Source organism: Trichosurus vulpecula, chromosome 9 (assembly GCF_011100635.1).
Source record: "Trichosurus vulpecula isolate mTriVul1 chromosome 9, mTriVul1.pri, whole genome shotgun sequence".
NCBI classification, from domain to species: Eukaryota; Metazoa; Chordata; class Mammalia; order Diprotodontia; family Phalangeridae; genus Trichosurus; species Trichosurus vulpecula.
Window position 1 is genome coordinate 63,655,860 of NC_050581.1, and position 17,180 is coordinate 63,673,039.

The 17,180-nt window shown below is 38.4% G+C and overlaps 1 protein-coding gene across 1 annotated transcript in view; it reads right to left on the reverse strand.

The window, feature by feature from the left end:
- Positions 1-17,180, reverse strand: part of NTRK2 (neurotrophic receptor tyrosine kinase 2) — a 114,453-nt gene that overhangs the window by 45,948 nt on the left and 51,325 nt on the right. Inside the window, exons 2-5 of the mRNA XM_036739562.1 lie at positions 16,416-16,490; positions 16,247-16,318; positions 8,770-8,838; positions 2,099-2,253 (exon numbers count right to left, since the gene is read on the reverse strand). Of these exons, the coding sequence (XP_036595457.1) occupies positions 2,099-2,253; positions 8,770-8,838; positions 16,247-16,318; positions 16,416-16,490 (371 nt within the window). The remainder of the gene's footprint in view (positions 1-2,098; positions 2,254-8,769; positions 8,839-16,246; positions 16,319-16,415; positions 16,491-17,180) is intronic.

Consider the following 17,180-nt stretch of genomic DNA (forward strand, 5'->3'; position numbering starts at 1 on the left):
ACAGTATAGGAGATTTGGGGGGTCAGATAAGGCAGGTGTGAGTATGAACCAGAATTTTTCTCATCTGCCCAACAGGGATACTGCTACTTTTCACTGCCAACCTTGTAAGGTCATTGTGTAGATCAAATGTAAGGACCACATTTGTAAAGTTCTTTGTAACTGTAACTTGCTACATAAATGTAACTCTGTTACCATATAATGTGACATCTCAGGAAACTGAGAAAAGAGTTCAAATTCCCTCCCTCTTTTCCTCTCAGCGGTATGCATAGCAAAAGTGCTCTCCAAATCTGTAGGAATTTGGGCAGCTGATTAAAAAACCAGCTGACACAACACTGAACTTGTCAAACTTTTAGGCAACTTCCCTCCACAGTTCATCATAGTAGAAAGCAACTACCATGGTATGAGTCAGAAAATAAGCTGTTAAAAATTAAGGAAAGCTGAGGCGAATTGCCAGGATAAACAATGCCCACTCTTCCCATTAGGAGGAGGTACCCCTGCCTGTTCGCATGTGTCAACCCTTTGCTTTCAACCTCTGGCAGAAAAGCCTACAGGAAACTCCCAGAGTTCTATTCTCTAAGTCCCTTTAGAGAAAAACCATCCTCTCCTTTGGTTTTGATTACAGCCTCACAGAGTAACTAACCCTGGACATAAACATACAATGCTGGCTTTATTTTAAAATAAAATTTCCCTCCAAACTCTAGGATAGGAGTTCTTAATCTGTGGTCCATGATAGACAGACTTCAGAAGGTCTGAGAACTTAGATGGGAGGGAAAATTATATATTTATTTTCTCTAACTTCTAGCTGAAATTGAACATTTCTTTCAATTATTTAAAAACTCTTATTTTTAGAGGGGTTCACCAGATTTCCAAAGGGGTCCATGACAGAAAGAAGAATGATTAAAAACCCCTGTACTATGACTTGATAAAAACAAAGAATTAAATGTTTGTTATTTACTTCCCCAACATCTTTTATACGCTCCTTATGGGCAAGGCCCACTTCTTAAATTTGTCTCTATTTTCCAAGGCACCTGGTATACTGTCTTGCGCATATTCTACCTTGAACATTTCACAGGAATTTATAAATATACAAGTCCCCTAAGAATATAAAATCCTTGCATGTAAAAATATAACCTATTACACTAAATTGTTGATTTTTTTAAAGTTATGTCTCTAAAATATTCAAAGGTTTTAAATATATTAATGGAATCCTCTCCTGAGATCCTTCTCCTTCCCTAGAGATTTCTGAAGATAGGACAGCATGATTTCTACATAGCATACTATAATGCTCAATAAATATTTGTTCTTCAAGAATGCTCAAATAAAATGACACATATGTGGGTGAGCATGCCTTCTGTATTCAGGTTCTGCATGTTTCATTTAATTAGACCTACTTTAAAGGTTCAAAAACCAGGAGTGGGGAACCTGCAGCCACAAGTGGGTCCTTGGGCATGGCCTTTTGACTAAGTCCAAGTTTTACAGAACAAATCCTTTTATTCATGGGATTTGTTCTGTGAAGTTTGGATTCAGTCAAAGGGCTGCACTTGAGGACCTAGAGGGCCAGATGTGGCCTTGAGGCCGTAAGTTCTTCACCTTGAAAACTACTGGAGTGTGGGGGAAGAGAGACAGCAGGAAGCCATTCTTTTTTGGTTATTTAAATGGAAGCTGAATTCCTGGAATAGAAGATTTAAGGTGAACTAAGTGGAAAAAAACCCAAACAAACCTGGCACTTAGAAGAGGTGATTCATGTAGGCCCAGTATCCTATCTGTCAGACACGAGTCATCAAGCACAACTCTCAAGTCTGAATGCCCAGGCTGGATTGAATTGTCTTTACCCATGCTATTCCTTCTGTCACCCAGTGTTACCTTGGCATGAACTTACAGCAACCTCGGTATTGTCTTTGGTCCATGTTAAATGCCTGATGCCAGATAGTTTCTCTATGATACCAGTAATGCTTAATTTCCTAAAGACATCGACAACACACTCCATGCATTTTTTAATTGCAGTAATCAAATCTGTTTCCCTTCCTTCTCCTATCCAAGGCAGCTAAGCCCAAATGAAAGGCAACTTGAACAAGCATTGGACAGAAAGTTTAGTTACCGCATTTGGGTATCTTCAGGTCTTTTAGAGCAATCTTCTGGTTGTTCTCATTTGTGCAGTATAAATCCTGAGTCTCTGAAATGGATTTCGTCTCTTGGAATGTCTTGATCCAGAGGATGTCACAAGAGCACGTCAGTGGATTGCCCACTAGAGTACTAAATGAAGGAAAAGGAAATGATACCAAGTTTTGTTTTAACTGCACCAGCATTCACAAAACACTGTGAGCTTTATTAAGTTGTATTGCTTTTCCTTGACCGTAATTTTTTGAATAAAAGAAGTCTGGATATCATAGAAAGAATTAAATCTAGATGTTCAGGAAAATCTTAAAAGTACAAATTATTCTACCCAATAATTATCAAACTTCAGTGTGTGTTAAGCATTTCATCTCATTGGAAATTAATATGTAACATATAGTGAAAATATCTATCCCACTTTTGTCTGCTAAAAAGTATAGCAAACAACATAAAAAATTCATGTGAAAACAGAAGTCAAAGAGAAAACTATAAAACTTAAGGAAGGCTCACTAACTTAAATATTACTGTTGCATTTTTGATCATACATGTCTTTTGAATGTTGCTTAATTTACAATGTAACATAATTTGCAGACTGTATTATATTTATATATGTTAATCTAAGTTTCTATCACTCAATTAGCCTGTTTTTCAAAACACATAGTCCTGATATCACCTAATGTCAGGGAGGGAGAGAAAAATGTGACATGGAAAAAACTGAAGGCAATCACTAGAGTTTATTCAATCAATTGATACATACCTACCATAAAAAATGTTCAAGTAGGTATGCTCTTGTCTGTCTTAGAGTATTTTACAAATGTACATTCCTATTAGAATATAATCCCCATGAAGGCAGGTACTGTTTATGCCTCTCTTTGTGTACCTGGTACTAAGCATAACACCTAGCATGTAATAAGTAATTAATAAATGTTGGCTGATTAGTTGATTGGTTGATTACATGAGGAAACAAATGTAAGAGAAAATAGAGACTATGGAAACTAAGTTACAGATAAAATGTTATAATCTATACAGAAGGAAGGGAAACCAAGGTTCTAGTCCTAGCCTGGCCACTACCCCACCTGTGTGAAAGTGGGAAAGTCACTTCCTCCCCATGCTTCAGTTTCTTTATCGATAAAAGAAGAGGTCAAAGTGATCTCTAAATTCTTTCTTACCACAAACAATGACTGTAAGTGCTACAGACCCTAAAAACAGAGGGGGGAGTGTTCAATGTGTGTTACGATTAATCAAGGAAGTTTTCTTGAGACAGATGAGTCTTAAGATGGATCTTTTAAAAAAAATGGGAAGAGCAACAGAAAGAAATTAGAAGGAATGCCAGGAAGAAAGGGCAGCATGACCCAATGAGCAAGATCACTGGGTCACAGATTTAGAGCAGGAAGGGATTTTCAAAGTTAACCAGTTGAACCTCCCCATTTACAGATTGGGAGACTGTGGTACAGACAGGTTGAGTAACTTACCAAAGGTCACACAGGTGGAAAGCAGAAGAGCCAGGATTCAAACCTAGAGGCACTGAAGCCAAATCCAGGTCAGAAGGACTCTAATGGAGATTTGCAGAATATGCAGTTGGGAGAAAGAGCAGGGCCACTTGATGTAGAACTGTATATCTAGAGTTCATTTGTAAATGCAGCATAAAAATAAGTTCCAGAGAACCCTCTCTAAAGGTGTATCCACATTCACAAAAAGAAAAGGAAGGGAATGAACCTTTCTACAGCTCTTACTGTGTGCCAGGCAGTGTGTTAAATGCTTTTATAAATACCACTTAATTTGATCTTCACCCCAACCCTGCAAGGTAGGTGTTATTACTATTCCCTTGTTAGAGGCAGGAAGTTAAGTGAGTTGCCATGGTTCACACAGTTAGTGTCTGAGGCTGGATTTGAACTCAGGTCTTGTTGACTCCAGACCCAACACTCTATCCACTGCACTACCAGCTACCTTCTTCTGTGGCAAAAACAGTCATGATGGTATAGAGGGTGTCGCCAGTAAGGAAGAGAAATAAAGACGACGTATCTAGGGAGTCAGGATAACAATACATTAAGAACTCAGAGGATATTCTTAGAAGAAAGGAGGAAGGATTGGCAATGACTTAAGAAAAGATGAAAAGGGTAAAGGGGGATCAACTGGTGATAAAGTGAACAGACAGAATCATGGGGGACACTTAAGAACAAAAAAAAACTGAACGAGGATAAATAAAAGCTTTGTTAAAGGGCTTGGTTAAAATTTGGGGGAATCCCATTAGGGCGAATACTACCCAAATGATAGTGTTTACAAAGTCTACTGACATTTAACTGTGATAATTCCAAGGGCCCCAAGAAGGGTGGGGTTAACCCTGATGACAAGATGAATTTGTTCTATTCTGTTGTACAAATAACATCTATGTAGTTTATATGGTACTTGTATAGATCTGGACCAAGTGGTCTATGGAGGTTGAGATGACTATAGTTACAGAAAATAGTTTTTGAAATTAAAAGGCAATTTTAATATGAACATTTTAATATGAAAAAATTGGGGGGAATTACTATTTCAAGGGCAGTTCAATAGCAGAACAATTTGGGGGGATGGGAAATTTTTTTTCCACTATATATTTCTTCCACTACTTCATGCAGTGCACACTTCAGGGCATTTTTTATCCTAGTTTATCTTAGCCCCTTTAACTGTGTTCACTATTTTTTCTTTTATTTCTCCAGAATTTTGATTATAATCATAATGCAAAGGAATCCTTTGCATTGCTTTGCCAAGTAGGTGACAATTAAAAACTTGTTGAAGTTATAAGAGGTTTCTCCACTGGCTCCAGTAGGAAGCTCACTCCCTCCGATCAGGGGGTATTTAATTTGAATCTTCGCATCCTCATAGCCCAAAAGCCATGCACATAGCTCCTAGAAGGTATTCCATCAATACTAGCCAAATAGAATTGAATTCATCTTCATACCAGAAACCTGGATCCATAGCCATCTGAATATTGGAGAGACTAGAAGGGGATTTAGCAAATGCAAATGAAATATCACCACCAGGACCACACTTTCTTGAAAAGCAAAACTTTGAAGATGCCTCTAGGGAGCCCTGAGCTTCTTATTACCCAACCTAAAAGCCACTGTTGTGAATGAAGAGTCGCAGGCCAAGCCCTACTCTCTCCCCAAATCTGTAGCCCTGTGGTTAATGTCAGACAGCTCCAAAGTAACTGTTTAAAAATGGCCTCATTTAAAGTCACATTACCATAAATGGGATTCATTTTAAATAGACCACTGAGGATTGTAAACAAGCAGTTAAAGATTTTCTTGTGGTTTTGTGTTGTTATTTTTTTTCCCTTGGCTACTTCTCTTTTCCCCCAATAGCAATGTAAAAGGAGTAAATAAAACACCATTGTGGCCTGAAAGGTTATACACTCCACACAGCCTATCACATAATATTCTAAACAACTAAATATGAGGAATAGTTATTTGATTTGGGGAGATGTCCTGTCCCCTCCCTCCCCAAAACCTTCAAAAGAGGAGCATATCTACACTAAGAGGGGGAGGGGCAGCAGGGCAGGAGTGCTGGCTATGGAGGCAGGATGATCTGGTTTCAAATCCTGTCTTAACCTCTTACTTGCTCTGTGACCAGGGCAAATCACTTAAGCTCTCCAAGCCTGTTTCCTCAACTATAAAAATGGAGCATCTACCTGATAGGGGTGTTACAAGGATCAAATGACAGACTGCATTTGAAAGGTTTTACGAGCTTGAAGGCAATATAAGCCAGCCATTTTTCTTATTATTTGTATGACATTGGACAAGTCAGTTCACCCCTCTGAGTCTCAGTTTTCTAGTCTGTAAAATGAGAAGGCTGGACTAGACGGCCTCTAAAGTCCCTTCCAACTCATTAAAAAATCTATGATCCTATGATCTTTGGGGTACACCACAAGTAATAATGATGATACTTTGTATTTGCTTCCTATCTCTCTTTCAAAGAATTCAGAGTCCTTCAAATTTTATCTCATTAGTCAATACCATATTTCTATCTTTTTACTACCATTTACAGCGGATTCATTTTATATAGAAAAGCCATTCAGGTATTCGATGGCAAAAATGAGGAAACAATCCAGTCTCCCTCAACCCTAGCATGGAATCATCAATAGGCTGAGATTATTATTAGGTAGCTTTAAAAAGCCCGAAGGATTATAGACTGTTCTCTCTTTTTCTTCCTTGATTGGATTCACCATATATTATGGCCTAGATAAAACATTACGTGCTTTTAAGTACACAGTCACCAATTCTTATATGGAAAATAAGTTCGTATAAATAGATAACTCATTATGGAGTCTTCAATTTTTATTTACATGTTGAAATTCTTCACTGGAAAGAGGAAACAAATAATTTTCAGAATAAGAAGACTGACATAGGAATGTCTTTCAAGGACTATTTTTGAATGGATGTCAGAAGAACAACAATTATGAACAACCCAAAGAGCAAAGAAAAAACATACAAGAGGCAGAAGCAGACTGTGTTTTGTCACCATCAATAACTCGCATACAAGATGTGACATAAAAAATAATATTGAGGATATGCAGGACAGGAAAGGAAGGTGAATCAGTTGACTGATGACTACCTGCCAACAAACTAGCCCACTTACTCCACTATATCTTTTGGCTGGCCTTGGACAGCAGATCCCACTTCAACTTCCCAGCCTATCAACCATCCAGCCATCTGACTATCTGTCTGCTGTGCCACCCTGCTCCCTCCAAGCTGGACCAGAACCTTCCACACCAGACTTGAGACTTAGACCTCCATAACCAAGATTTTCCTGGGTCCATGCCCCAGTTCCTGGGGAAGTCAATCTATTGATTTTTGGAGTTCCCACCCCTGGGGCTATTCAAGTTATTTGGTGACTATGTGTGATCAAATTAGCCTGTTTAATCCATTCTATCTACTGGCTGACTCACACAACAGCCCATGACTCAGCTTTTTCCCTATCCATCCAGACATCAAGGACATCTGGCTATCTACGTGCCCCTGGTGTCCTGCTCCTTTTCACATAGATCAACACCCTCTATAATGGGCCTAAGACCCAATCCCCTTTCCACTTCTCCAGAACAAAACTCCTTCCCTTGGTCCTTCCCATATACATTGTCTTCCCCCATCAGAATGGAAGCTCCTTGAGGGCAGGAACCATCTGTTTCATAATCTTTGCATACCCAGCACTAGCCCAATGGCTAGCACTTAGTAAGTGCTTAATAAATGCTTTTTCACTCATTCATATAGTAAGAATGGGGAGCAGGTTACAACCCCAAGTGCACATGAGTATATGCCCCTCAGGATACTAAAAGAGAAAGTTCTCTAGTTCATTCAATATGGACAAAATAGCACTGGATGAGGTCTTGCTATTTGCATCATTGGGGGAGCAGTGAGGGGAAGGGAATATCTCCAATGAAATCATATAATCATGGATCCATCAAGTAGTTTAAAAGGAGCTGTGTACCTCTCCCTCCCCAACCCTGTGCAGGTTCGAATACTGCTGACTATGCCATTTGTTTCAACAATCCGGCTAGCAGCTGCTGTGGGGGTGAAAAACCAACACAAGCCCAACAACAAAAATTCTGCCAGCATAGGTTCTTTTGATCTGCTTTACTAAGGAAAACAACGTTAAGGGGTTGACAAGTTTACTTTAATCCAGCATACAAATATCATTCAGGGGAAAAAACCAGCACCCTGAACTTCAGATCAGATACAAACAAATTACAAACATCAACAGACAGACCTTGTCTGATTCAAACACTAATTCATAGTTACCAGAGTTTAACAAAGTCCCAACATCTGGCTTACAAGCTGGAGGGCTCTTACTCTTGGTGGCGTGCTGATGTGTGAGGCTAGGATCTCAGAACATTGTCATCAGAGACATGAATCTAGATACAGACTTGCCTCCAAGCAAACTTGTATCTCTAGCATTCAATTTATAGGTGGCATTATTTATTTGTGGAAACGGGTCGCAAATCTTTCTGGTCCTTGAAAGCATATATAAGCCAAAAGAGCCTGTGAAGAAACTCAACTTTCATAGTACCCACAACATATAACATCCCTACTCTAGGACAGCAGCAATTACTCCCACCCAACAATAAGACACACAAACAACCAATCAAAACACCAAGAATAACCAGCTGAATCCCCAGATACTATGGAGTGAAAGTTCTTCGGATAAATATGCCCAGAGCTTCAAGCTCTGAAAAAGACATCAGCATCCTTTCATGATCCAGGGTAGATACTCAATACTGAGTGGGGCTCCCCAGCCAGGTCTCATGGTATACACTTGTTTGTACCAAGATCCACATAGGTGAAAATGCCCTTAACCAGTTCTTCACTTTAGTAACCCCCAGGAATAATGGGGGGATGAGGGGTATATGGAAATAAAGTTTGCTTCTGTGCAACAAGCAGGTATTAAAGAGCCTGAGATCCTCCAACCGTCTAAATAGATTGTTCGGTGGCATATTCTATGGTTTGCTTAAGAAGATAAAGTCACTTAGGTTCTCAAGCCCTCAGTGCTCGCATATGTCAAATAGTGGTTTCTTAGTTGCCTTGCAGTTCAAGAATTATATGAAGACACTTGTCCCGCCCCCCCCCAAATATAAGCAGAACTCCCTTTTAAAAAGCCCCTCCAAAACAATAAGTCATCACTTACAGTTCAGTTAAGAAGAGATGACGGAACTGCTTCCTAGACAAACTTGTCAATTTGTTCTTGGTGAAATTGCTGAAAGAAATCAAAATAATTTAATGTGAATTTAAAACGTTAAATGTATTTCAGGATTAAAGTGTCAAACTCTTGATATTTCAGAATATTTTATTTAATTGTTTGAAATGGCTTCCTGGTCTCTTATCTTTATTTTATTTGCAAAGAACATTTATAAAGCCTCCCCCACCTTTTATGCCATCTCACTAGTTTGGAAAAGTTGATATCCCCTGTTAGAATTACCTTTTCTTTTATACCAAAATACTTTTCTACTCCTATGTAGACAAAGAAATCATTTAGTTGTTCTCATAAATATCTGCAATGATCCTCAAGGAACAAGGGGAGAATCTTTCTCAACTCAATTTAAATATATTAACAATTAGGAGCATCACTTATATTTAACACATACATAGTACTTCTGTACATAGAATTTTCCAAATTCTTACTTAAATTTGATACATGCCTCTAAGGAAAAAAGGGGATCATAGAAGTTTAGACTGAGATCTGGAAGGAGCCTCAGAGGTCATCTGATCTAATCCCTTCATTTTATAAATGAGAAATTGATGCTAAAGGAGTCCATGATACACACATGCCAAAAAAAAAAAAAAGATTATGAAGGCCTGGCCTGGATCATCTCTAATAGTTCATGAATCTACGAGTTCTTGGCCACAGGTTTGTTGTTCCTAAACTTTCCGACAATGGACCCTAATAGTATTCATCCATTACCAAACGAAAAATTAGGTTTTTGTGATAAATACTAAGCAACTGAAGTCATGGGGTCATTCCCTTCAAAAGTCTTTTTATTCCATTAGATATTATTTCCTATGATTAGGGCATAGGACCCAGAGGGATGAAATTTGAAACACTAGCCTTGGCTGCTGATTCACTATGTGGAATTGAAGTTTTGATTTATATAAAACATATACAAATTTTAGGGCTCTGGGCACGTATATAAGTATTAACTAAAAATAAGCAAATAATGTTTATAAAAAATCAATAGTTACATTGTACTAAAATAGCTTAGAGCCCTAATTTTTTTTGGTGAAGAAAGAGGATCAGAGCTATTATTCATCAGTATAAGGAACTCTCTATGTAGATATTCCTTCAACCGTTGTAGAGGAATGCCAGCGGTGTGCTGGTAAATATTTTAACAACCAGCTCTCTGTATTAATAGGCATTATTAACACTTTCTCTATCACTTTCTTAAGTCTAGGCAATCAGAAAAACAATAAAGCATTCCTTATTTTTTAGCATTGGCTGATTTTCAAGGTGTAAATGCTCACACTGATAATTTAACAATTCCTGACAAATATTTATACTGTAAATATTTACACCTTTTCATCTCAGAAAGTTGTTTGGGACAGTGACTTGCCCAGAGTCACCTGGACAGTATGGATCAGAGTCAGGACCTAAAGCTAGGTCCTGTGAGAACAGCTCTCTATAGCCATACGTCCAATCCAACTATTCATCTTGCCCCCCTACAATTAGGTAAACCACTTGGCTTCTTAGCCTCTGTCTTCTGATCAAAACTTGGTGAATTATGGAAAAGCTGAATACCTTGTTAGATCCTTGGATTGGGAATATACCTTAGAGGACTAGTCCGACTCAGTACAACTTCTCCATGCACCATATTGCAAGGAACAGTATCTACCCCAAGTGGGCCTGAAAGCCTCCAGGGACAAGTAACTTCCTGACTCTGGGTCTTTCACCACTCTGAATTCCATCACTGGCACTGATACTGGTTAAGTATTTTATGGATAAAATTAGATTGTTCTCTAGACAATGGTGGTCTGAATAATGAATTTCCTACAAAGCAATAAAACATAGATGCTAACAGGTGCTTTATGTCTATGAATAGTAAGATTTTACCTATTCAGGTCACTTCTACAGGTAATGCATAAAGAAAATGGCAGCTTCATTAGACAAGAATTTATTAAAAAGTCCAGATGCTACACAGGTAAAATGTGATGGTGTGTCCATTTTTCACTTAAATCTATAATTACACTATTGAAACCACCACCAAGCACACTGGTGTATATCCTTTCTGATGAGTTTGCATCTATCTTCCCCCTCCAAATTGTTCATAAAATATTCACCCTCGTGAAAAAAAGGGTTTTTTTAATTGCGAAATAGGCCCACTTAAGACCTTTCTTTCTTTTTAAAAAATGAATTAAGAATAGCTTTTCTTTGACCAAATTAACTTGAAAAGTGTATCTGTCTTTTTCTTGATCTGTAGGACAGAGACATTTTTATTTTCATCAAAAATTGTTTTTCCTCTGCCAAAAACAGACCCTCCCCAGGGGGAAAATGGTTAAAATGTAAAAGAATGAGTGAAAGGCTGTTTTTTTTTTCTCCTAAAGTTCTCACTATCTGCTGAGAAGCCACCAGGCAATAGGAACTCTGTAAAGTTGCCAAAAGCACAGTGCAGATTAGTGTTATGGGCCAAAGTATGATATGACTTGTATGAAATATACTTATTTTTATGGCTAAAAGCAAAAGAGAAAGGGGGCAGGGGAGACAGAAAGAGAGGCATGCAAAGGGAGAGACAGAAGGAGAGGGAAATACAAAGACAGAGACAGAGAGAGAAGCCAATAAGCTCCTTACTGTTTAGTTATAGAGCCACACTAAGGAGCTAATTAATTAGCACCTTCTGAAAGGTCTCTCTGAAACAAGATCACTAGCTTTATTCACGGCCCCTAAAGTTATCGTGAGCTTTTGGGTTCTGGCATGGATTTCAGTGACCAGAAGAATGTATCAATCTATCTACATGTAGTGTTCCTATCCTGAAAGCGTGCATGACTACAAATGCCCTGGCCAATTACTGTGATATGCCAAACATAAGAGCAGAAAAGAAGGGGCTAGGGGACAGAAAAGAATCCAATTTGTATTCCTTCAAGATATAATTTGGAATGAAATGTCTTAAGTGCATGTTTTTTAGCTCCGGGCATTTTCTCTGGCTGTCCCCATGCCTAGAATGCTATCCCTTCTCAACTCCACCTACTGGCTTCTATGGTTTCCTTTAAGTCTCAACTAAAATATTTTCCAGGAAGCCTTTCCCAACCCTTCTTAATTCTAGTGCCTTCTCTCTGTTAATTATTTCCTATTTAACCTTTACATAATTTACTTTGTACATATCTGTTCGCATGCTTCTTCTGCCATTAGATGGTAAGCTCCCTGAGGGCAAACCTGCTTTTTTTTTTAGTTCTTTTTGTATCCCCAGCCACGAGCATAGTGCTAAATGTTTATTGATTGATTTTCAAGTTGGTAATAAAATCCTCTACTGTCAAGGAAATCATTCCACTAACATTTTCTGCACAAGTTTCTTAATCATACATATCACCTTACAAAGTTATCCAATGGTAGTAGTACAACTTGTGGCATGAAGACTCCAATTCGATCGAACATTCATTTATTAGGCTCCTACTATGTTCATAACACTGTACTAAACATTGTGCCTCAGACAAATTGAGACCTAGGAAAGATCTTAGCTTGAAAAAACCAAGGTCTCCCACTACAGCTGGGGCCATCTCTAGTCACCCTGACCTATGTCTTTCCACTGGGCTCAGATGACTCTGGAGGAGAAAGTGTGGCAGACGATTTTGCACAGCCCTGCCTCACTTGAATCTAATTCACTTGCAAGTCATTGATGTCATTGGTCCTCTTTGATAATGAAGGATAAACAACAATCTGTAAAGGGTGCTCTACCCAAAGGAATATAAATTTTGATTGCTGAAACCTCACAAGATATCTTGGGGTTTGGGGTCTAAGTATTTCCCCTTTTCCCTACTTACTTATTCTATTATTTTTCAAAAAAAAAAACTGGGACGATAAACTCTTTTGTCCCATGCAGTTTCATTTATGATTTCCTGAATTAGAACTCTACAAAACCAGGCTTTGATAAAGCTCACTGGAATCAAATGGAGCTATATGACCATGCTTTAAACCCAAATCACTCTAGCTCTGACTGGCCAATAACACGTCCCAGCCCAAGCCTGACTTGGTCATTGTTTGGGTTTTGATGGCTCCAAGTGAGTGTAAATAGCAATTGTTTCTGTTATGACAAGAAACCCTGAGAATCTTCCCCTCCCAGTCTGATTTTTTTTTTGAGTAAGCAAACTAGGCTATCTTTTGCCTCATTTCTTACCTAGCCTTAAATCTCTGAATGGGTGTTGCCTCAGACAAAATGAGACCTGGGAAAGACCTTAGCCTTAAAAGGCCAAGCTATCCCACTGCATCTGGGGCCATCTCCAGTCATCCTGACCTATATCTTACCACTGGATTCTGAAGACCCTGGATAAAAGTGAGGCTGATGACTTTGCATAGCTCTGCCTCACTTAAATCCAATTCACTTGCAAGTCAAAACAACACCTTCCTGATGTCACTGGTCCTCTTTGAGAATGAAGGACAAACAACAATGATACTAAACACTGGAGATGTACAAAGTGAGAAATGGTCCCTGCTATTCTGAGGAGGCCAACCCATTTGTCTTTACTCTCCCATCTAAGTCAAAGGTTGCTACTGAGATCTGTGCAGTCATGATTAAAATGGATCTTCCTGCTCTCCCAAACTTACAGGCTTCATTTTTATGAAAAACACTGCTTTCCACCATTTGTTTCTTGTTTTACAATCTTGATTCCTCATGGAATTGAAAATAATTACTATTATCAGTGGAATATCTGTAGTTTATTCTGTGATTTTATGGCATGTTCAATCCTCTAGCTGGCCGTGTTGGTGCATGCCTGTAATCCCTGTTACTGGGAGAGGCTGAAGCTAATGAGTAGCTTGAGTCAGTAAATTCTGAGGTGCAGCAGGACTAAAGCTGATGAGGTATCATCACTAAACCACAAGTATAGTGATCCTCTGGGAACAAGGGGCCACCAGACTGCCTGAGAAGAGGCAAATTGGTCCAAGTCAGAGACACAGATCGCACTAAAGCTTCCTCCCCAATTGATATTAGCATTTGGTCTATGAGTGGCCACTGAGTGAGGTAGGAAGATCAAATCTTTAAAAAGAACAGTAATAATCATGATAATTTTTAAAATATTCCATCTCCCACATATTGGCACCTTGGGAAACTTGATATATGTCTGTCTTATCTAAATTTTCCACTTTAAAATTCAAACTCTTTGAAGGACTGTAAGTCTTTAGATTCATCTCAGTCATGTAAAGACAACTACCTAATATATTTTATTGCTCTAATCATTCAGCTATTTCTAAGAAAATAAATATATGTGTGTATATGCATGTATATATGTATGCATGTGTGTATGTACATATATGTATGTATACATGTATGCATATATGTGTGTGTACATATACATATATATGCATATACAACATTATTTCTGTAGGCCTCATTTTCACATCTGTCAAATAGGCAGTTAAGCGCAAAAACCTCCAAAGTCCCTTGCAACAGTCGTGATACTAAGTGAATTGACTGGTCAGCAGAATGTATAAGCTCACTACTGTTAGCTATAGATCTCAGCTTATGAATCACTACTCTAGAAAAAGGTGATGTGTGTGGCAAAACAGCTAGTTAAATGGCGCTGTTGAGTAATTTGGGTCTAAGGTCAGTTGTAATGAAAATGCCAGAACCCAACTATTGAGGCCATTAATTACACTTAAGTGATTGTATTAGAGCATTCTGACTTTTCCTTCTATCCAGCTAATCTGTTGTTTATGTTATCAGGGCCTACGCAGGCATCAGATGTGTACAGGCAAACTGATGGCAGAACAGCTGCCAAAAAGTATTCAGAGGAAATGTGTTAATAAAGTTCCTTGGTCTTATCTTACTGTTTACTTTCAATTTTATATATTAATGCTATAAACTTCATTTTCAAAGAAGCATCGTTTTCTCTGACTCCTACAAAATATGAATGAAGTGGCGGTGTTTTGCTTTGTAAAAATCAGTGTTGCCGCACAATGAACAAATGTCCATAAAACATTTGGTCAACGTAATCTAAAAGAGATTACTCTGCAAATGACCCAGCCTCCAACCTTCCTTTAAGAACACCATGCTAAGCATCACTCCCTAAAGGCAGAACTTAAAGCTGGACTCTGAATCAGGAAGATCCAGGTTCAAGATCCTCCTCTGACAAATATTAGTTGTGTGACCCTGAGCAAGTGACTTAATCTCTCAGGGCTCCAGGTAACTCTCTAAAACTATAAACTATAAAAACATTCACTGCTCTGTTTTGGTAGAAGGGGTTTCTTCACCTGGTGGTTTCCTACACCAGAGCTACCAAATACACGAGCCCAAATACTCCAGAGTGGTCCCAAACCAGATTAAAATGTAATTGGGAAATAATTAGCAAAATAAATAAAAATACGATAAAATGTAGATAACATTAATATGTGGTTTTCTTACTCAATTTGCAACCCTCAGGGATCTTTACATATGATTTATTGGGTCGCATTTCTATTTGGGCTTGACATCACTACTCTACACCAATAAAATCACAGATCTATTTGAAAAAAATAAAGGTAAGAGGCTGGTATGTTAGTTGTCTGCATGACATAAACTTAATTTAGCCTATATTCATTCGCCTTCCAAAAATAATTTGACAAAGGTACAACAGGGAAAATTGGGAATGAGAGAGTCAATAAGCATCATTAGAAGCAACCTTGTATGATAAATACCCTCTTGCTGCCACTGTGAAAACCCAGGATGTGGTAATAAGAAGTTTTCTATAGGGAAAAGACCTGTTCAATCTGGTCATAGGGGGAGAATCTCTGCATCACTAAGGAAACTTCTTGGGGAAAGCCATAACTTATTGACTCTGGGCCATCATCTCACAGAAACAGGCAGTAAACACTCTGCTAATAGCTTCAATTTTCTATATTTCTATTTCACTACAGTCAGCTACACATCAACTTGACTTGGCCAAAGCACTCCATCTTATTAATGAGCCTCTAAGCCTTCTCCTTGCCTGCTGATTGATTCTCCCCTCCTCTTTTACCAATGCACTACAGGTGGTTCTAGGAGAATAAAGGTAGTTGTGAAAAGCCCTGTGCAGAGGAATGACCATTAGTGCTAGGAAATGCTCCAAGTCCATTTCTCCCCCAATGCAAAAAGTCTGATTTCTTCCAAGGAACACATAAAGATTCCAGAGAAAAAGAATCAAGGAGTCTCTATTGGGAAACAGCTTTCACATGAGACTCTGCCAATTGGCTTCAGCTCAGTACAACATGGAAATGACCCAGAAGTTCAAGAAGGAGAATAAACAGACTGCTTCTAATGCCCTTCTAGTATGTTCCCCAAAATATAATGAAATAAGAGCAGTTGCTTGTAGGTCATTATCACAGTTATGCTAATCTTTTCAAAAAAATGTTTTAAGGTCTTGATTGGGAGAAAAGGGAGGAAAAGAGAGACTAGAAAAGAGCTATATCTGTCATATCCCAGAAAGCAACAGAACTAGCTTTTACTCACATGTATTGCAGATTGGGGTTTTTTAGAAAGGCCTGAGGAGCCACCATTTTTAGTCCTGATTCCACCACCGTTCTACAGAAACAAATTGCATGAGTATTAGTATCCAATGAGCATAAATTATAACAAAAACAAAAAATCTGGGACAGAATGTGGCAATTTGAGCACTCACAGATTTTTCAGCCCCACATATCCTTCCAGGTCATCTTCAGTGATGGACTCTAACCTCGGCTGTTTTGCAATATAACTGTAACAAAATACAGAGATAAATTTCTAGATTAGTAGTATTTTTGTCATTTCAAAAAGTTTTTTCAAATTTGTTTAGCTGCAACACAAAAGAAACAAGAAGAAAAAGAAGCAAACTTTCCACTCAAATACTCCAGACCAGGAAGGCCTTCTGCCCTAACACTACCATCGTGTTGCTAGATTGTAAATTCCCTGAGAGCAGGAGCTTGGTCAGATTCATCTTCATCTATCTACCACTGCCACCCAAGCCCATCACACTTACCCAAAGGAGGCACTTTGTGTTTGGTGAATGTTTTTAATTAATTACGAAGGAAATAGTGTGGATGACTGAATAATCAGAATCTGGACAATCGCATAGAAAATTTCAAGGGGGCCCAATTACCAGGAAGTTATTCTTTCTGAGCTCACCCCTCAGACTTAACAAGAGCAGCTTACATTACATTTTAAGGTACCAAGAAACCATAAATGTATGTGTATATCATAAATATATGTAATATATCACATACATATATATACATACACATGTGTATTAGGTATATATAATACATATTTATGTGTCTGTGCACGGATACACACACATATATTGCATATACACAAACACACAGGCATGCAGACACACACACTATATATATAACCACTAGTCATGTCTGAAAGGCACCAAGGTTACCCATTCATTCTCATCACAGCAGCT